At 44.1% G+C, this 21,516-nt stretch overlaps 1 protein-coding gene across 1 annotated transcript in view; it reads right to left on the reverse strand.

The window, feature by feature from the left end:
• Positions 1-20,655, reverse strand: part of LOC132988390 (platelet-derived growth factor receptor beta-like) — a 20,762-nt gene extending 107 nt beyond the window's left edge. Inside the window, exons 1-28 of the mRNA XM_061055763.1 lie at positions 20,516-20,655; positions 20,423-20,437; positions 15,871-15,939; positions 15,683-15,777; positions 15,415-15,610; positions 15,074-15,334; positions 14,831-14,961; positions 14,672-14,753; positions 14,451-14,525; positions 14,011-14,194; positions 13,608-13,723; positions 13,286-13,394; positions 12,244-12,346; positions 12,021-12,129; positions 9,891-9,985; positions 9,641-9,773; positions 9,457-9,561; positions 9,116-9,220; positions 8,810-8,912; positions 8,583-8,704; positions 8,056-8,168; positions 4,418-4,540; positions 4,139-4,250; positions 3,929-4,028; positions 3,256-3,361; positions 2,345-2,429; positions 720-858; positions 1-562 (exon numbers count right to left, since the gene is read on the reverse strand). The exon at positions 1-562 is cut by the window's left edge and continues 107 nt beyond it. Coding sequence (XP_060911746.1) covers positions 433-562; positions 720-858; positions 2,345-2,429; positions 3,256-3,361; positions 3,929-4,028; positions 4,139-4,250; positions 4,418-4,540; positions 8,056-8,168; positions 8,583-8,704; positions 8,810-8,912; positions 9,116-9,220; positions 9,457-9,561; positions 9,641-9,773; positions 9,891-9,985; positions 12,021-12,129; positions 12,244-12,346; positions 13,286-13,394; positions 13,608-13,723; positions 14,011-14,194; positions 14,451-14,525; positions 14,672-14,753; positions 14,831-14,961; positions 15,074-15,334; positions 15,415-15,610; positions 15,683-15,777; positions 15,871-15,928 — 3,090 coding nt within the window. The 5' untranslated portion in view covers positions 15,929-15,939; positions 20,423-20,437; positions 20,516-20,655 and the 3' untranslated portion in view covers positions 1-432. The remainder of the gene's footprint in view (positions 563-719; positions 859-2,344; positions 2,430-3,255; positions 3,362-3,928; positions 4,029-4,138; positions 4,251-4,417; positions 4,541-8,055; positions 8,169-8,582; positions 8,705-8,809; positions 8,913-9,115; positions 9,221-9,456; positions 9,562-9,640; positions 9,774-9,890; positions 9,986-12,020; positions 12,130-12,243; positions 12,347-13,285; positions 13,395-13,607; positions 13,724-14,010; positions 14,195-14,450; positions 14,526-14,671; positions 14,754-14,830; positions 14,962-15,073; positions 15,335-15,414; positions 15,611-15,682; positions 15,778-15,870; positions 15,940-20,422; positions 20,438-20,515) is intronic.
• Between the last annotated feature and the right edge of the window lie 861 nt (positions 20,656-21,516).

Genomic DNA, 21,516 nt, shown 5'->3' on the forward strand with positions numbered 1-21,516 from the left:
TACACAAAGACTTCAAAGATACACAAAGAATGACACTGAATATGATGAACCATCAGTACCTGCTGCACTGTAAACAGGAAGCAGCCTGAAAGTCAGAGCTGTGGGTAAAAAACACAAAATGTCATATGATGCTTTTAAGATTGAACCAGTTGCTTCTTGGGTCACTTTAAACGCTCCTCAACCCTCTGCTCTGCCTGCCAGGAAGACTGTTGGTCAATTTAACCCTTGGCTCTGCCTGCCAGGGAACCATTAGTTATTTTTAACCCTCGGCTCTGCCTGCCAGGGAGATAGTTAGTTATTTTTAACCCTCGGCTCTGCCTGACAGGAAGACGGTTGGTTATTTTAACCCTCCTTTCTGCCTGCCAGGAAGACTGTCATTTACGATAACCCTCGGCTCTGCCTGCCAGGAATACTGTTGGTTAATTCAACAGCTCAAAGGCAGCTCTCCTCCTCTTCATCACGCCTGGGGGAGGAAGAGGAAGGCTCTTCAGCTTCCTGTCTGTCCTCTGATGATGTCACTTCCTGTGCTTCTGGTGGGTCCTGAGACTCTGACATCTGAGGGCTGCAGACAGAAACATCATTGTTATTATCATCAGTTATTACTGATAATAATTAACATACTTTGTTTCAGGAAGTCTGCACATAGAAGGTAGAGAAAACATGTGAACGATAAAGTTTGATTGAAATTAAAGGTCACGGTTTTTTAAAGGTGTTCCAACCTGTCTGCGTCCAGCGCAGCACCCCCGCTGGTTTCTATGGTGATGTCAGTGGTGGGAATGACATAAGTACCATGGGAGGGACCTGCCTCCTCTGGCTCCGACTCTAACAGGTGCACATTTACCTGAGGGGCGGGGCTTCCTGTAAACATCAACAGATGTTTGACTTAGAGGGCATGAAAACATGTTTACAAACAAAAAATAAAAATAATAACAACAATTAAAAAACAATAACAATCAAGATCCTAACTTTCAGCTAACATGTCATGTCCGGTGTATAACAAGGGGAGGTGGAGGGGAATAACCAAAAGGATTTAATTTAAGAAAAAGGCAGAAGGCAAAAAAACAAAACTTACTTTAAACCAAAAACTAGAAGTCAAAACACTAGTGCAGAAGACGACCGACATCCAACATAGACTCACATATGACATACAACAGCTTACAACAATGATCTGACACAGAAGGGAAGAAACACAGAGGCTGTGTCCGAAATCACTCACTCATTCCCTACTCCCTATTCACTATATAGTGAGTTTAATGCAGTGGACTATATTGTACACTCACTCAGCAAAATTAAAAAACATTTCGGCAGCTGACAGTGACGTCATTGTTGTCGCGCAACTAAAATGTGCAGCTTAGCAACGGCCGAGGATCAATAACAACGGTAAATAACAGCATGAATTTCAGTGATAACTCACATTATACTGAGTGTATTTTCACAAAACATTTCCAAATAATAAATACTTATAAAATATTGAATTTTACATAATGAGACATATTTTCGGACCAAAACTAAATTATTAATGCTCACAGACTCTGGTTTCTCGTCTGTCATCATCATTAGGACAAACTAACATCACTAAAGTTGACGATCTTTTAATCTTTATTCAAACTGATCATAGATTTCAGTAAAACGCTCTGAATATAAACTTTATTGAGTTTCTGTGTTCATGCTGGTCGCTCCTCTCTCCCGTTTGAGAACAGCTGAGTCAAACGACACTCTCCGCTCTTTGAAATTTTTTGAACCGCAATGCATGATGGTATATATTGCTCGCATAGTGACCATCGCTCATACACTACTTTTAAAAATGCATTGTGGGATACATTGAGTGGACTATCTAGGGTATGACCATGCTCACTCAGAATTCGGACAGCACTACAAAATGGCGTGTCCACTATATAGTGGATAGGGAGTGATTTGGGACACAGCCAGAGACTGGCCCTTTTCCACAGCCACAGTTCAGTATGCAGTACGTACTTTTCAGTAGGGAGTTTCATTATACTGAACTTTCAGTGTCATTCAGTATGCATTTTTTGGGTCCACCTCAGTATACTGAACATTTCAGTATGGATACTAACTTCTGGGTTTCATGCAGTATGGATCGGATGCGTGCTTTCAGGAAATTAATTGTATTTTACCACCCACAATGCTGTGCGAAATTAAACGTAAAATGTCACTTCACGTCCGCCTCCAAATCAAAACAAACGAGCGTGGATTAATTGAATCAATTTTTAATCGTGTGTGTGTGTGTCTGACCGTGTGTGTGTGTATGTGTCTGACCGTGTGTGTGTGTGTGTGTGTGTGTGTGTGTGTGTTTTATGTGTCTGACCGTGTGTGTGTGTCTGACCGTGTGTGTGTGTTGGAGCAGATCTGGATCGAACAACTGCCGGACTGTCGCTGTTCAGGAAGCTTTCAGTCAGCTGGAGGTACCGCTGAAAAAAACAAAAACAAAAACACGACAGGTTGTTTATAGATGTGGGAACATAAGAGGTCCGTTTCAGAAAGCAGGTTTAGTTCAAACTCTTCTTATTTTTCATTTTGAGCTGTTTTAAAGTCTCTTTTCTTCTGCTGGATTTCATCTTAATGAAAATAAATTGTAGGTTTAAAACCATTCCACCAGTTTTGACCTGCAGTATTATAATTCTGATTAAATATTAAATGAACAGACTCCATTACGCGCTGACGCGAGCAGCTGTTTTCTCTCCCCTCTCCTTTGCTGCTGCAGCAGTGTTACTTTGTTTCCTTCTTAAAACCTCTTCATATTCTCCGTATGTCCTCATGAAGATGTTTCTATATCTCGAGATGGTTAAGGTACGAGGATCTCTTTTTTGTCTCCTGTTGCCACGGTGAATCGCTGTATCGGGGGTCCATTCATGTTGGCTTTTTATCGTGGTGGTGCACGCGCTGAACATCGAGTGAACCTACTCAGAGGTGATTTAACAAACTCAAATCAGCTGTTGATCCTCAGAGCTCACCTGAGGATAAATCACCTCAGAGCTCACCTGAGGATAAATCATCTCAGAGCTCAGAGTTAGACTGAGAGTTTGTTCAACCTGCTTTCTGAAACGCCCCTGATGTGTAAACAGATGTGTAAACAGATATACAGTTGTGTAAACAGATATACAGATGTGTAAACAGATGTGTAAACAGATGTGTAAACAGATATACAGATGTGTAAACAGATGTGTAAACAGATATACAGATGTGTAAACAGATGTGATCTCGTCACATTAAGAATATTAAAAAGGTGTTTGTCACCTTTTTGTAGTCGTCAGTCAACATGTTGCCCATGGAAACAGCCAATGAGGAGAAAGCAGGTCTGCCTTCAGGTTTCTCCTCCCAACAAAGTTTCATCAGATCAAATCTGAAAAAATCACACACACATTTAAATCACACACACATTTAAAATCCTACACACACATTTAAAATTATACACAAACATTTAAATCACACACACACGTTTAAAATCACACACACACATTTAAATCACGCACACATTTAAAATCACACACACAATTTAAATCACACACACATTTAAATCACACACGTTTAAAATCACACACACACACACTCGTCAGAGATATATAGAAACGACATGTACAGTTTAAACCATCGTCACACTGATACTGGATTCTGATTGGCTGCTGGCCGTTTACCTTGTTTATTTGATGTTTATAATACGTCTTGTTTTTCAGTCTCGTAACAAACAATGACACACGTTACACCATTTCACGAAATCACAATCTGTAGATTGTTAGATAATCCCCTCCCACTTTCCACTCTGAGGGTTTACGAAGCCCCTCCCCTTCCAAATTCAGAGGTTTTATAAGCCCCTCCCAGACATTCAAACCTGATCATAGACACCTCGTCAGTCCCCTCTCATTTTCGTAACCATGGTAGCATGCTAACACTTGTTAGCTTTGTGTCTTACATGTCCTGAGGGGCGTGGTCAGGTTGACTCATCCTGTATCCTCTCTTCAGAGCAGAAAAAAACTTGTGAGTCATCGGAAGGTCAGGGTACGGACTAACACCTGGAACAAAACACAGACAGGTATCACAGTTGGTGTGTGTGTGTGTGTGTGTGTGTGTGTGAGAGAGAGAGAGAGAGAGAGCATGTGTGCGAGCATGTGTGTGTGTTCACCCAGAGAGAAGATCTCCCACAGGAGAACTCCATAGGACCATACGTCGCTCTGAGAGCTGTAGATGTTCTGGAAGATGCTTTCAGGTGACATCCACTTCACGGGCAGGAAGCTCTGAGAACAAGAACGATTACATGACTCAGGTGTGACCCTCAGGTGTGACCCTCAGGAGTGACCTTTAGGTGTGCTCTTTAAGTGTGACCCTCAGGTGTGTCAGGTGATCACCTCTTATAAAGATATTTTCCATTACAAATCTTTGTATCTATAAGATTTTGGATTACGTTTCCTCGTGCGATGTAGTCCTGCTCCTTCTTCAGATCTCGAGCCAAACCAAAGTCACAAACCTTCAGCAGCTTCCCCTCACAGACCAACACGTTCTTCGCTGCCAGGTCCCTGTGTACACACTGTGGACAACCAACACACAACATGTCAACAAACAACATGTCAACACACATTTCAACACACAACATATCAACACTCAACATGTCAACACACAACATGTCAACATATCAACACTCAACATGTCGACTCAACATATCAACACAACATGTCAACTCAACAAGTCAACATTCAACATGTCAACACACAACATGTCAACACTCAACAAGTCAACACTCAACATGTCAACACTCAACATGTCAACACACAACAAGTCAACACTCAACATGTCAACACTCAACATGTCAACACACATGTCAACACAAAAGTCAACACTCAACATGTCAACAAGTCAACACACAACATGTCAACAAGTCAACACTCAACATGTCAACACACATGTCAACACAAACGTCAACACACAACATGTCAACAAGTCAACACTCAACATGTCAACACACAACAAGTCAACACTCAACATGTCAACACTCAACATGTCAAGACAACATGTCAACACACATGTTAACACTCAACATATCAACAAGTCAACACTCAACATGTCAACACTCAACATGTCATCATGTCAACATGTCAACACAACATGTCAACACTCAACATGTCGACACACAAGTCAACACTCAACATGTCAACACTCAACAAGTCAACACTCAACATGTCAACACTCAACATGTCAAGACAACATGTCAACACACATGTCAACACTCAACATATCAACAAGTCAACACTCAACATGTCAACACACAACAAGTCAACACTCAACATGTCAACAAGTCAACACACAACATGTCAACACTCAACATATCAACAAGTCAACACTCAACATGTCAACACACAACAAGTCAACACTCAACATGTCAACAAGTCAACACACAACATGTCAACACAAAACATGTCAACAAGTCAACACACAACATGTCAACACACAACATGTCAACACTCAACATGTCAAAACAACATGTCAACAAGTCAACACTCAACATGTCAACACACAACAGTCAACATGTCAACTGTCAACACTCAACATGTCAACACACATGTCAACACTCAAAATGTCAACAAGTCAACACTCAACATGTCAACACACAACAGTCAACATGTCAAATGTCAACACACAACATGTTAACACGACATGTCAACACACAACATGTCAACAAGTCAACACTCAAAATGTCAACAAGTCAACACTCAACATGTCAACACGACATGTCAACACACAACATGTCAACAAGTCAACACTCAACATGTCAACACTCAACATGTCAACACTCAACATGTCAACACAAAAGTCAACACTCAACATGTCAACAAGTCAACACACAACATGTCAACAAGTCAACACTCAACATGTCAACACAAACGTCAACACTCAACATGTCAACAAGTCAACACACAACATGTCAACACAACATGTCAACACTCAACATGTCAACACACTACAAGTCAACACTCAACATGTCAACACTCAACAAGTCAACACTCAACATGTCAACACTCAACATGTCAAGACAACATGTCAACACACATGTCAACACTCAACATATCAACAAGTCAACACTCAACATGTCAACACTCAACATGTCAACACACAACAAGTCAACACTCAACATGTCAACACTCAACATGTCAAGACAAGTCAACACACATGTCAACACTCAACATATCAACAAGTCAACACTCAACATGTCAACACACAACAAGTCAACACTCAACATGTCAACACTCAACAAGTCAACACTCAACATGTCAACACTCAACATGTCAACAAGTCAACACACAACATGTCAACACAAAACATGTCAACAAGTCAACACACAACATGTCAACAAGTCAACACTCAACATGTCAACACAAACGTCAACACTCAACATGTCAACAAGTCAACACACAACATGTCAACATGTCAACACTCAACATGTCAACACACAACATGTCAACAAGTCAACACTCAACATGTCAACACACAACAAGTCAACACTCAACATGTCAACACTCAACATGTCAAGACAACATGTCAACACACATGTCAACACTCAACATATCAACAAGTCAACACTCAACATGTCAACACAACATGTCAACAGTCAACATGTCAACACACAACAAGTCAACACTCAACATGTCAACACTCAACAAGTCAACACTCAACATGTCAACACTCAACATGTCAAGACAACATGTCAACACACATGTCAACACTCAACATATCAACAAGTCAACACTCAACATGTCAACACACAACAAGTCAACACTCAACATGTCAACACTCAACATGTCAACACACAACAAGTCAACACTCAACATGTCAACACTCAACATGTCAAGACATGTCAACACACATGTCAACACTCAACATATCAACAAGTCAACACTCAACATGTCAACACACAACAAGTCAACACTCAACATGTCAACACTCAACAAGTCAACACTCAACATGTCAACACTCAACATGTCAACAAGTCAACACACAACATGTCAACACAAAACATGTCAACAAGTCAACACACAACATGTCAACACACAACATGTCAACACTCAACATGTCAAAACAACATGTCAACACTCAACATGTCAAAACAACATGTCAACAAGTCAACATGTCAACACAACAGTCAACATGTCAACTGTCAACACTCAACATGTCAACACTCAACATGTCAACACACAACATGTTAACACACAACATGTTAACACACAGGTCAACACTCAAAATGTCAACAAGTCAACACACAACATGTCAACACTCAACATGTCAACACAACATGTCAACAGGTCAACACTCAACATGTCAACACAACATGTCAACACACAACATGTCAACAAGTCAACACTCAACATGTCAACACTCAACATGTCAACACTCAACATGTCAACACACAACATGTCAACACTCAACAAGTCAACACTCAACATGTCAACACAACATGTCAACAAGTCAACACTCAACATGTCAACACTCAACATGTCAACACACAACAAGTCAACACTCAACATGTCAACACACAACATGTCAACACACAACATGTTAACAGTCAACATGTCAACACTCAACATGTCTATACTCAACATGTCAACACACAACATGTCAACACACAACATCTAAACAGTCAACATGTCAACAAGTCAACACTCAACATGTCAACAAGTCAACACACAACTTGTCAACACTCAACATGTCTATACTCAACATGTCAACACTCAACATGTCAACACACAACATGTCAACACACAACATCTTAACAGTCAACATGTCAACAAGTCAACACTCAACATGTCAACAAGTCAACACACAACTTGTCAACACTCAACATGTCAACACTCAACATGTCAACACTCAACATGTCAACACTCAACATATCAACACACAACATGTCAACACACAACATGTCAACAAGTCAACACACAACATGTCAACACTCAACATGTCAACACTCAACATGTCAACACCCAACATATCAACACACAACATGTCAACACACAACATATCAACACTCAACATGTCAACACTCAACAGTCTCACGTTTCTGGAGGACAGGAAGTCCATGGCCTGAGAGGTCTGGTAGGAGAAGCTGAGGAGGTCATTGAGGCTGAGGTGAGGAGAATCAAAGAGGACGAGCGGCACCTCCTTTTGGTCTGAACGGGAACAACAGGTCATTATTGATCTTTTGTCAAACTCGTAAGCATTAAACCAATGTCTTTTTTAAATCATTAATTTGATTCTTTTTTTTGTATTTAAAAGATCAACAGACACAGTGGACTACACACACAGTGAACTACAGACAGTGAATTAAAGACACAGTTAACTACAGATAGTAAACTACACACACAGTGAACTAAGGACAGGGTGAACTACAGACACAGTGAACCTTGGACAAAGTGAACTACAGACACAGTGAACTAAGGACACAGTGAACTACAGACACATTGGAACAGACACAGTGACCTCCAGACACAGTGCTACAGACACAGTGCAGCTGACACAAAAACTCCAGACACAGTGAACAACAGACACAGTAAACTACAGACATAGTGAACTACATGTATCACCTGGCGGTGTGTACGGCGTCTCGTACACTGCGGGTTCGATGTCGGTGTAGCTGAGCTCCTTCATGGCGACATACTGCACATTCTCCTCTTTGTTCATGTCCATATAACCTCCATCACTGTCACTGCAGGGCGAGAGACACGAACCACCAATGAGCGAAAGAAAAAGAGAAAGAGTGTGTGTGTGTGTGTGTGTGTGTGTGTGTGTGTGTGTGTGTGTGTGTGTTGACCTCTTGGTCGTTGTGTCACTCTGTAGGAAGGTGTGTTTGTTCCTCTGCAGGTAGTTCACCAGGTCTCCATGACGACAAAACTCAGTGATCAGATAGACAGGACCTGAAAAGACAGACAAATAGACACAGATACACACACACACACACACACACACACACACACACACACACACACACACACACACACACACACACACGCACTCATACACACACACATATGATTTCTGCTGTTAGCTATGTGGTTGGTAAATTAGCTGCCTATCTTAATCAGGATTTAGTCAGGATTAAATCAGGTTTATCGGTCACCTCCTCGGGTGCAGGCTCCTAGCAGGTTGACAATGTTCAGGTGAGGGCCGAGATGTACCAAAACCTTCAACTCTGACATCAGAGCCTGAACCGAACCACTGTTGGCTGAACTCCCACACACACACACACACACACACACACACACACACACACACACACACACACACACACACACACACACACACACACACACACACACACACACTCGTTTATTGTGTTCAGGGCTCATTTAAACTATCAGCAAGAAAAAATAATCCAATATGAGATTAAGAAATTTAATAATAGACAGACTGGTGAACAGGTAGACAGACAGACAGGTAGACAGATAGACAGGTACGTACGTTTCACCATCTTCACAGCTGCTTTTGTCGTAGAATGAGAGTTAATCAGACCAGAGACTGTCGCCTCGACAACACGACCGAACGCCCCTGAACCCAACACGTGACCTGAAGATAGAGACAAGTATACAGACAGTTAGACAGACAGACAGACAGACAGACAGACAGACAGGTTGTACAATCGTACCCAGAACTATGTGCTCTCGTGGTACTTCCCAAGTGGAGCTGTAGGGCAGGAGGGCGGGGTCCAGGTAGGTGTACTGCTGTGTGTCAGGACTCACTGACTCGATCACCTTCCAACGGACTTCATAATGAGGTTTCTGACAAGAGTGACCAGAGAAAGCCAACGTGTTGTCATGGCAACCAGGATAAACACTTTTAGCTCTTTATACTACAGTACTATAGTAGAGTAAAAACTCAGGGATGACAGGACTGACTTTTCTCCAGACGATGATGAGGATGACGAGGAAGACGATCGCCATGATGACCAGAACCAGAACCGCTGCCAACACGGCAACCTGAGAAAGGAGAGCTATAGACAGGCAGAGAGAGACAGGTAGAGAGACAGGTAGAGAGACAAAAGTAGAGCGAGACAGGCAGAGAGAGACACAGTCAGAGAGACACAGTCAGATAGACACAGGTAGAGAGAGACAGGCAGAGAGACACAGGTAGAGAGAGACAGGCAGAGAGAGACGGGCAGAGAGACACAGGTAGAGAGAGACAGGCAGAGAGAGACACAGTCAGATAGACACAGGTAGAGAGAGACAGGCAGAGAGACACAGGTAGAGAGAGACACAGTCAGATAGACACAGGTAGAGAGAGACACAGTCAGATAGACACAGGTAGAGAGACACAGGTAGAGAGACACAGTCAGATAGACACAGGTAGACAGAGACAGGCAGAGAGAGACACAGTCAGAGAGACACAGTCAGATAGACACAGGTAGAGAGAGACAGTCAGATAGACACAGGTAGAGAGAGACAGGCAGAGAGAGACACAGTCAGATAGACACAGGTAGAGAGAGACAGGCAGAGAGACACAGGTAGAGAGAGACAGGCAGAGAGGGACGGGCAGAGAGACACAGGTAGATAGAGACAGGCAGAGAGAGACAGGCAGAGAGAGACGGGCAGAGAGACACAGGTAGAGAGAGACAGGCAGAGAGAGACAGACAGAGAGAGACAGGCAGAGAGAGATGGGCAGAGAGACATAGGTAGAGAGAGACAGGCAGAGAGACACAGGTAGGGAGAGACAGGCAGAGAGAGACAGACAGAGAGACAAAAGTAGAGAGAGAAAGGCAGAGAGACACAGGTAGATAGTGAGTAGTGTGATCACTGTAGCAGACTATAGTGTGATTACTGTAGCAGACTGTAGTGTGATCACTGTAGCAGACTAGCAGACTGTAGTGTGATCACTGTAGCAGGCTGTAGTGTGATCACTGTAGCAGGCTGTATCAGACTGTAGTGTGATCACTGTAGCAGACTGTATCAGGCTGTAGTGTGATTACTGTAGCAGGCTGTATCAGACTGTAGTGTGATCACTGTAGCAGACTGTAGTGTGATCACTGTAGCAGACTGTAGTGTGATCACTGTAGCAGACTAGCAGACTGTAGTGTGATCACTGTAGCAGGCTGTAGTGTGATCACTGTAGCAGGCTGTATCAGACTGTAGTGTGATCACTGTAGCAGACTGTATCAGGCTGTAGTGTGATTACTGTAGCAGGCTGTAGTGTGATCACTGTAGCAGACTGTAGTGTGATCACTGTAGCAGGCTGTAGTGTGATCACTGTAGCAGACTAGCAGACTGTAGTGTGATCACTGTAGCAGGCTGTAGTGTGATCACTGTAGCAGACTGTAGTGTGATCACTGTAGCAGGCTGTAGTGTGATCACTGTAGCGGACTGTAGCAGGCTGTAGTGTGATTACTGTAGCAGACTGTAGTGTGATCACTGTAGCAGACTGTAGTGTGATCACTGTAGCAGACTGTATCAGGCTGTAGTGTGATTACTGTAGCAGGCTGTAGTGTGATCACTGTAGCAGACTGTAGTGTGATCACTGTATCAGGCTGTAGTGTGATCACTGTATCAGACTGTAGTGTGATCACTGTATCAGACTGTAGTGTGATCACTGTAGCAGACTGTAGTGTGATCACTGTATCAGGCTGTAGTGTGATCACTGTAGCAGACTGTAGCAGGCTGTAGTGTGATCACTGTATCAGACTGTAGTGTGATCACTGTAGCAGACTGTAGTGTGATCACTGTAGCAGACTGTAGCAGGCTGTAGTGTGATCACTGTAGCAGACTGTAGCAGACTGTAGTGTGATCACTGTAGCAGACTGTAGTGTGATCACTGTAGCAGACTGTAGTGTGATTACTGTAGCAGACTGTAGTGTGATTACTGTAGCAGGCTGTAGTGTGATTACTGTATCAGACTGTAGTGTGATCATTGTAGCAGACTGTAGTGTGATCACTGTAGCAGACTGTAGTGTGATCACTGTATCAGACTGTAGTGTGATCATTGTAGCAGGTTGTACAGTAGAAGTAATGTTGTAGTACAGCTGTATGAGTACGTACAGGTAGTCACGATCCTCAGGTCTCGTGCTCGTCGTCCTGCTGAGTTTTTAGCTTCACAGCGAACAGCTGACAGAGAGGTTACACTCTGCAGAGTCAGCACACTGCGTACCTGCAAAGGTAAGACACAAAGCCGTCAAAAAGAAAGTTTTTATTCTGACGACATGTTTATACATTATTATTCTCCTCCCCCTGAAGACACCACACTGATGACATCACTAGTCACCTGGAAGACACCTCTCCCCTCCACCTGTGTGGAGTTCTCCTGCAGAGCCTCGCTCTCTGGTGATGCTGTTACGCTCCTCCAGCCACCTGTTGAATTACTGCACCTGCAGGACACAACCACTGTTACTATAGCAACAATTTAACGCAGCTTTTGGTGCGGTTAACCAGAGAAAAAGAGACAAGAATACACTGTCTGATTCACAAACACACACACAGGGTTAAATCTTCCTCCAACTGCAGAGCAAACCTCATCTCTGTGCGTCGCTACTGTTTGTATTTGAATGATTAAATACCATTATTCAGTCATTTGGGGAGCAATCGTCTCTTTCTCTGTAAATCAGCCTCATTGTAAATAGACTCTAACTCACAGACAGGGGGCGCTAACAGCCACGTACAGTTAGAGTGAGAAAATAAGCGTCTGCTGAGAGTTGGTGGTAACTGCGCACCAGTAACTGCAGTGGTCTTTTCTCGCTCCATTCAGGGAGGAAGCTTTGTTTGAAACAGTGAAACTCATCTCACATGTTCAGAGTGTGTCCTCTTGATAAAGTGTCAAAGTTTTCTCATCATCTTTATGTGGACAGAACTGAGCTCCGTCAGTGTGAGAGTGCAGCTCCGTCAGCGTGAGGGTGCAGCTCCGTCAGCGTGAGAGTGCAGCTCAGTCAGTGTGAGAGTGCAGCTCCGTCAGCGTGAGAGTGCAGCTCCGTCAGCGTGAGGGTGCAGCTCCGTCAGAGTGAGAGTGCAGCTCCGTCAGTGTGAGAGTGCAGCTCCGTCAGAGTGAAAGTGCAGCTCCATCATTGTGAGATTTCAGCTCCGTCAGAGTGAGGGTGCAGCCCAGTCCCGAGTAAAGCTGCAGAAAGCTTCTCTCCACAGACTCAGAGACGATAGAGGGAGAACATGATGTACAATGTTGGAGCTCTAAAAATCCATCTATAGCAGATCAGGCCCTAAATGTGTGTGTGTGTGTGTGTGTGTGTGTGTGTGTGTGTGTGTGTGTGTGTGTGTGTGTGTGTGTGTGTGTGTGTGTGTGTGTGTGTGGTGTTTACCTGTGCAAGTGACAGGTGTACCAGGTGACAGATGGGGGCGGAGCTCCCTCGCTGACACACAGCACGGCTTTACTGCCAAACTCTGACAGGGTTATTATCCTAGGGGGCGCTACACACAAACACACACACATAAACACAGACACAGTTTTTCCAAAATGGCAGCAAACATTTGTGCTACATAGCTCTTGACTCTCATGTTTTATTGTGGTGCATTTTCTAGTGTGTTCTGTCTCTAGCTGCCAAGAGCCAATGACACACGCACACACAGACACACACACACGCACACACACAAACACACACACAGGCTGTCTATCTCCCCGACCTTTAACCTCCAAGTTGAAGACAATCTCCTGGATGTCGTCGTCATTGGATACAGTCACTTTGTAACTTCCTGTCTGATCCATCTGCACTCGATCCAGCGTCAGCGTGCTAACATACCTGCAATCAATCAATCAGTTGAACAATCAATCAACCAACCAACCAACCAATCAATCAATCAACCAATCAATCAATCAACCAATCAATCAATCAATCAACCAACCAACCAACCAACCAATCAATCAATCAACCAATCAATCAATCAATCAATCAACCAATCAATCAACCAACCAATCAATCAACCAACCAATCAATCAATCAACCAATCAATCAATCAATCAATCAATCAACCAATCAAACAATCATTTGAACAATCAATCAATCAATCAATCAAACAATCAGTCTACCTGCTCCCTTTTAGGTGTCTGGTGGTGATAGAAGTGGTTTCCGTGGCGATGGTCTTATTGTCATTGGTCCAGAGGACTGTTGGGACAGGGTGGGCGTCGACCTCCACACTGAACTCCACCGAGTGATGAAGGAGGGATGACAGGTTGGTCTCACCTGGGCCCCACAGGTAGACATAACCCCGGTCTGCAGAGAAAGAGAGAGAGACAGGTCACCTCTATGACCTGTCTGTCTGTCTGTCTCACTCTCCACCTGTCTGTCTGTCTGTCTGTCTATCACCTGTCTCTCCACGTGTCTGTCTGTCTCTCCATGTGTCTGTCTGCCTGTCTGTCTGTCTGTCTGTCTGTCTGTCTGTCTGTCTCTCCATGTGTCTGTCTGTCTGTCTCTCCATGTGTCTGTCTGTCTGTCTGTCTGTCTGTCTGTCTGTCTGTCTTTCTCTCACCCAGTACTGTAACTGTCACATTTTTCTTTACGGTTTCCCCCTGCATTGTCTCCTGAACAGCACACACGTACACACCTGCAGGCAACACAAGCACACATCACAATGGTTACAGAGTCACAAACAAACAATAACAGCTGGTTTTAGGTAACCATAGTAACTGATTGATGTCACTTTTGGATCGTTGTTCCCTCAGTTCAGTTCAGTTCTCTAAAATCACCTACCAGAATCCTCAACTGTTGCAGTGGAGATGTTTACGACGGAGCGGATCCGATTCTGCAGAAACTCTGTCAGAGGCTCAATTTCCTGAATCAAGACAAGAGGTCAAAGTTCACAGACCTGATGGATCAGACAGACAGGTACAGATGGATAGAGACAGGCACCTCTCTACGGGGGAAGTCCCAGGAGAAGAAGACCAGCTCAATGTCTCTGACGGTGCAGTTCACTATAAGATCCTCCCCCTGCTTCAAAACCACGCTGGACACCGTCAGCTCCACCTCCATCTGCTGAGGCACTGAGAGACAGACAAGTGGAGAGAGAGACAGGTACAGAGAGGAGGGGTTAGAATCCACAGTATGTCTAATCAAATCTGGTCTAATCTGCCATCCAGTCTCTGAGCTCCACACCTATGATGCTGAACACATGGTACACCTGAGACTCCCTCTCCTCGTCTCCATGGACGGCTAAGCACACGTACGACGAGTCGTTCAGACGACCCGTGAAGCCGAGGCCCGGCTCGTAGATCGTCCCGGAAACAGGTGTCCTACCAGGGCGTTGGAACAGTGAGACGTTGAGCCGTGGGTCAGACACCACGCATGGGATGGTGTCTTCCTCCGCCTCCTTCATGACCACACCTGGACCGAGCGGGACAAACCATTCCTCTGCACCTGAGGGGACAGGTAAGGCTCAGTCTCAAGGCTCACAGGTACCAGGGACTGGATGAACCTGTGAAAAACACCTCGCTCACCTTTTCCAGGTATGAAGATGTCAATCTCTCTACTCTGGGCGGACAACGCCTCCTCACAGGTGTACCTCCCAGAATTCCTCCAGGTGGCGTTTAAGAGCCGCAGAATACTGCTGGAGCCCTGACTGTCCACATCCACCCCGACCACCTGAGAGTCCTGAGGGAGCCGCCAGGTTACCTGACTCCAGCCCGAACACACCTGCAGGGACAGACAGGTACATTACAGACAGACAGGTACCTGAAACACCTATAGAGACAGACAGGCACTGACCACAGTAAAGTTGGAATTCGTGTCGAGCAGAACTTCAGAGGAGGACGGCTGGAGCTCCAAACTGACGCCCCCTTCAGGAAGAACCAGGAACACACCTGCAGACAGAGAGACAGGTAAGGACAGACAGACAGACAGACAGACAGACAGGTATCTTCTTACTGAAAAGTGTGACAGGTGTTGATTCTCACCCAGCAGGAAGTGCAGCATAATCAGACTTCCTGTTTCTGCTTTGATGAACGCCATCATGGACGACAGTCCTAAACATCAACCAGATGTTACACCACTCAGACTGCAACGGCACTCATGGTGTAGAAAACGTTCGCTTTATTACTCCACAAGCAAGGATGGCAAAACATAGAAGCCAGGTACATCAGCACCATGCGCACGCTTCAGCAGCAACGCCCGAATGCCAGCTCAGACTATTTTCTCCAGCCACTTGTTGAAGTTTCACTTTCATGTGCCACAAAAGAGCTTACGCTGCCACCTGCTGGTGAATGTAAAAACAGTTAACTGAACAGAAGCTATTAATGTCACAGTATGTAATTAACAACATGTTGAATTAAAGTGACTGGACATTATTAACAAAAATAAGTACTTTTACAGGTGCTACACAGACAGAGGACACATTTCAGGATAAAAGACTTACTCTGATGTCTAATTGGTTGAGGATTTTCAAATTACATTTTTACTTTAATGTTGAAACAGAAGAATAAACGAAAATGGATTTTAGATTTGACTTTCTGTGTTTTACAGTGTAGGTTTGATATCGAAGCAGCTGATGGCAGCACCGCAATGAAAAGAACAATAACAAAAACAACAACAACAACAACAACAGGAACCACAATGAAAAGAACAACAGCCACCACACCACCAGCAGCAGCAGCAGCAACTGAGAAAATAAAAAAATAAAGGCACATCTCTCATTGGGCGCTGGATCGAAAAACAAACAGGTAAAAAGAAACAGAAAAGATTGGCACAACAACGAGCTGCCGTTAAAGGATTTATTAGCAGGTTACGCTTTGAGCCGATGTGCTCTTCTTCAGAGTGTGATAAAAATGTTTTAAAACTTCAGACGTCTGTTAAAACATTTCAACTGTGATGGTTCAAGCAGACACATTCCTCTGTGTGTGTGTGTGTGTGTTTGTGTGTGTGTGTGTGTGTGTGTGTGTGTCTGTCTGTATGTGTGTGTGTGTGTGTGTGGATGTGTGTTTTTCCACAGGGGGATTTGGGCTTTTTCTTCGTCTTCTTCCAGAGAGAAAAAGAACATGCGGTCATCCAATCAGAGTCCCTCCCCTGGGATGTGGGCCAATCAGAGGCCTCATTGATGCTGAGTGAGGCAGGAATGTGAGCTGACCACCGAAGAAGAAAATAAACAGCAAAGTATTTCCTGTGGGCAGCTCAGCCTCGAGCAGAGCAGGAGAAACCCCCATGCTCTACTTCTTTATGTGCTGCTTACACCTCACTCTTAGCATGCTAACACCTCACTGTAAGCATGCCAACACCTCACTCTTAGCATGCTAACACCTCACTCGTAGCATGCTTTCATTAGCTCCAGTCTCATTTAGACAGTAGGCTATTTAGGCAATGCTAAGCTAGCTGCTGGTTGTCCCTTTAAATGAGCTCTTAAAGTTTCTGGTGTCTGAAGGAGCAGATCAGGGGGTGCATTCGACTTGTGTTTGCTTAGGAATGTTCCTAACTGAGTGAAATGACCCAGAAGCATTTAAGTGGCCATGATAAGAGCCATTTGAATTATTTTTGAAATTTGAATGCATTTTTATCCAGATGATGTTTTATTCAACATATTTAATTCACTTAAGAATGCTTTGTGCAGTTATACATTTGTATAAAACATCCTGTATATCTTACAGAAATGTAACTATAAATTTCATATTTATTTTGATGTTGATTTCTGAGTGGACAGGAAGCTGATGGTTTCTCTTTTCTTACTCGTAGCCTGGTTGCCTATATGCCTTTTATTTCACTTCCTTGTGGTAATTAGGATTATTTCACCGGTAAGAAGGCACAGGGGAAAGATTTTTAGATGATCTTTTAGTAGTCCATTTTCGGAACATTGTAGTTTCACTGCAGCAGACCCAGGTCATTAACCTCCGCCGGCCTGTTACATTTAATTACGTTGCCTAGTGGAGATGTGGTCGGATTGTCAGAGCAACGCAATAACCTTTCCCTAAGTCCTTTATGAATTCTCCTAACATCTTTCCTTAATCTCATGATGTTTTCTCCATGGTTAAGGTAAAGAGTATAGTGAAAGGGGATAGGAGGGACAATCCCAATCCACCCAGAGACTCATTAAAAACATGAACACAGCAGGTAACAGTAAGAGGGCGGGGCTTAGGCTGCAGAGGCTGTAAGGTCTGAGGACACCTGTTGGACAGGTGATGAACAGCAGAGACATGAAAGTAACCGGGACTTAAATACTTATTGAATCACCTGTTTATTCATTATAATGATGAACATTTTACTGAACGTCTGTGTGTGTGTGTTATCCTAGCTCCCTACAGCCAATCAGAAGACAGCAAACAGAAACATGGGAGTAACAGTAGCTCTCTTATTTCTGGATATAAGAGAGCTACTGTACTGTGTGTGTGTGTCTGCGTGTGTGTCTGTGTCTGCGTGTGTGTTTGTGTGTGTCTGTGTTTGTGTGCGTGCGTGTGTGTGAGAGAGAGAGAGAGAGTGTGTGTGTGTGTGTGTGTGTGTGTGTGTGTGTGTGTGTGTGTGTGTGTGTGTGTGTGTGTGTGTGTGTGTGTGTGTGTGTGTGTGTGTGTGTGTGTGTGTGTGTGTGTGCTTGTCTGCTGTGTGCTTGTCTGCTGTGTAACCTTTCCTGGTTGAATTAAAGACATCTGTTTAAAGCTAGCAGCCTGGAATGTCCTCCATGATGCATTTCACTCACAAACAGCCAATCAGAGCCTGACAGGGATGTCATTTGAGTCATCGTCAAAGAAGACTACTGCTGCAGGCTACAGCCATCGACAGAGGTCGTCATGTTGGAAATGAACCTGGTAAAAGATGAAGAGGCGTGGCGGAGGCGGGCATGTCAGTCAACTCAGCCACGCCCCTAGTGCAGCTGTAAAGTTGGACATTTTAAAGGTCCCATATTATGCTTTTTCTGGTTTTATATGCTCTTTAATGTGTTTTACAAGTGTCCTGTGCATGTTTAGGCACATCTATGTGCAAAAATTAAAAGTCCGTGGAAACGCGGCTTCTCCTACGTCCTCCTGTTAGCTGTAGCATTAGCCGCATGTAACGCTCGTTTCTAGCCCCCCTCGATAAAAACTTGTCAATCCGACGTCATTGTCAGTGTGAGATCACTGATCTAAGCCCACTGGCTCGTTGTGGCAAGCCCGTTAACTTCTGTAGCACGCCCACGATATGCCGTAGCCTGCGGTAGCACAGTAGTGCTAAGGTGCTAATGTTTATGCTACCCTCGGACGGAGCCAGTGGCTGTATTCCCAATATGGTAAAAAAGGCGGGACATTTCCAAGAACCGTGCTGAGCAACTGACCAATAACGACAGAGTGGATCAGTGGATCCACTCTGGAGCAGACCAATCAGAGCAGACTTGGCCCACGTGGGGCTCTGCAGTGTGGGCTCAACAGAGCGTAGCTGACGGACTCAGAGCGTAGCGGGAGCAAGGAGAAGCAGTACATGAAAACAGACACTTTTTTCGGACTTTAGCTATTGTAAACGTACAAAAGTAGGTACATAGATTAAATATATACGAACTCCAAAAAGGGCATAATATGGGCTCTTTAACAAGGAGCTCTATGGAGACTGACTCACTGCAGGAGACAGACTCTAGTTCAAAAACCAAATAGGTCTGATTAGCTCACGTCTCGATCAACACACACTGTACGGGGGGGGGGGGGGGGGGTGAATGTTTTGATGACTCATCCGTTTTGATTTGATGAAGGATAAGAGTTATTCACAATACGGCGTGTAGCTGACCTGATTGACAGGCGGGCACAGTGTAATGGTTTGTCAGGAGGTTTAAAACCCGCCTCAGCTCCAGCTCTCAGCCTGTCGTTAGGTTGACTGAAAGTTAGACTGAGACAGCATTTCCAGCATGGAGACCGCCATCGATTGGACTCTAGCGCCCCCTGCAGGAACAGATGGCTTCGTCCCGTTATATTTACAGTGTATGGTTCAGACTCTGGTATTAACCAGGAAGCAGAGTGAGTCGAATAACAAAGGGTCATCTGAACAGCTGTGACAACACACACACCTGTCCACATGTGTCTCACCTGAGTGTCACAACACAACATGTCCAAGGTTGATTATTTAATGTTGGGTTGAGTCCTGCCTAATGACTGACAGCTGTCAATCACAGTTTGATGTCAGTAACCTCTGACCTTCAAAGACACAAAGCAAGCAGACGATAAAAATATTGTTTCGGAAATCAAACAACAACAACAACAATTATATTCATAACTCATTTGTTTAGCACCTCTTTAAAAACAAAGATTACAGAGGATAATTAACAATGTTAAAGTAACTAAATATGTATTCATGTGGTACACAGGTTACAAAGAGACCGACAGCTATCAGGTGAGGGGTCACATTTAAATTATGGAGTCAGATAGATACAGGTGAGCGAGTGAAACTATCTGAACGCTTAGAGACCGTTTCAGACGTGCTGGAGCTTTGATTATTACACTGTATGATATTTCAGTCTCAGATGTGGATTCAAAGTTTCGGACGAGAAAGAGTAAAGTTTGTTCAAACCTGCTGATGCTGCTCCTCTCCTCTTTCTTCTTCACCTCCTTCTACTCCTCCTCCTCCTTCTTCCTCTTCTTCTTCTCCTTCTCCTCCTTCTACCCCTCCTTTTTCTTATTCTCCTCTATGTTTCTCCTGGTTTCCCCGCTCTTCTACTATTTTTCTCCTTTTTCATCTTCTGCTCTTAAGTCTGAGTTCATACCAGATGGAGGACGAATGGAAACAACAGACTGACTCAGAGAGAGTGAGAGGTGGGGGGGGGAGAGAGAGTGAGAGAGTGAGACAGAGAGAGAGAGAGAGAGAGAGGGGGCCAACGTCTGTTTTCAATCTGCCTCTCTCAGTCACCCTCTCTCTCTCTCACAGGAAGTGAACTGAGTCCAACCATAGACTCCAACACACACAGTCATACACACAGTCATACACACAGACACAGTACACACAGTTTAAACAGTTAAAACTCACAAAAATACCATCTGTGTATGTGCGTGCGTGTGTGTGCGCATGAGTGCGAGTGTGGTATCAGTTTTGTCCACTAGGTGTCAACAGCAGAGTTCCTATGTTTTTCCTGCTAAAGCCTCTAACAGTGATGACAGTCTTTTTATTGGTGAGACAGGTAATCACAGAAACAGGTGAGACAAGTCAGGTAATCACAGAAACAGGTGAGACAAGTCAGGTAATCACAGAAACAGGTGTTTAAGACTCGTAGGACTGTCATAGTTCTTCAAAAAAACAAAGAGGGGGACCCATGTGCAGAAAACAAAACTCTTTATTTTAAACAAAAGGGCAGAAGGCAAACAAAAACTTAATTTTTAACAAAGGGAGCCACAAGGAAAAAACTGGTAAGCACAGGAAGTAGAAACTGGGAGACACTGGGATCCAACAACTAACAATGATCTGACAACAAGAGGGGAGGAACACTGAGACTAAATAGACATGGGGGTAATCAGACACAGGTGAGACTAACGACACAGGTGAAGACAATGAGAGCAATCAGACTGAAGGGAAAACAGAGGCCCTTTTTCAAACCAAACCCTACACCCTCCCCCTCCGTGACGGAGTGCACTCCGTTAGAAGTGACACTCTCAGCTGAATGATGTCTCCTT

The sequence above is a fragment of the Labrus mixtus genome, chromosome 14 (genome assembly GCF_963584025.1).
Source record: "Labrus mixtus chromosome 14, fLabMix1.1, whole genome shotgun sequence".
In the NCBI taxonomy this organism is placed as follows: Eukaryota; Metazoa; Chordata; class Actinopteri; order Labriformes; family Labridae; genus Labrus; species Labrus mixtus.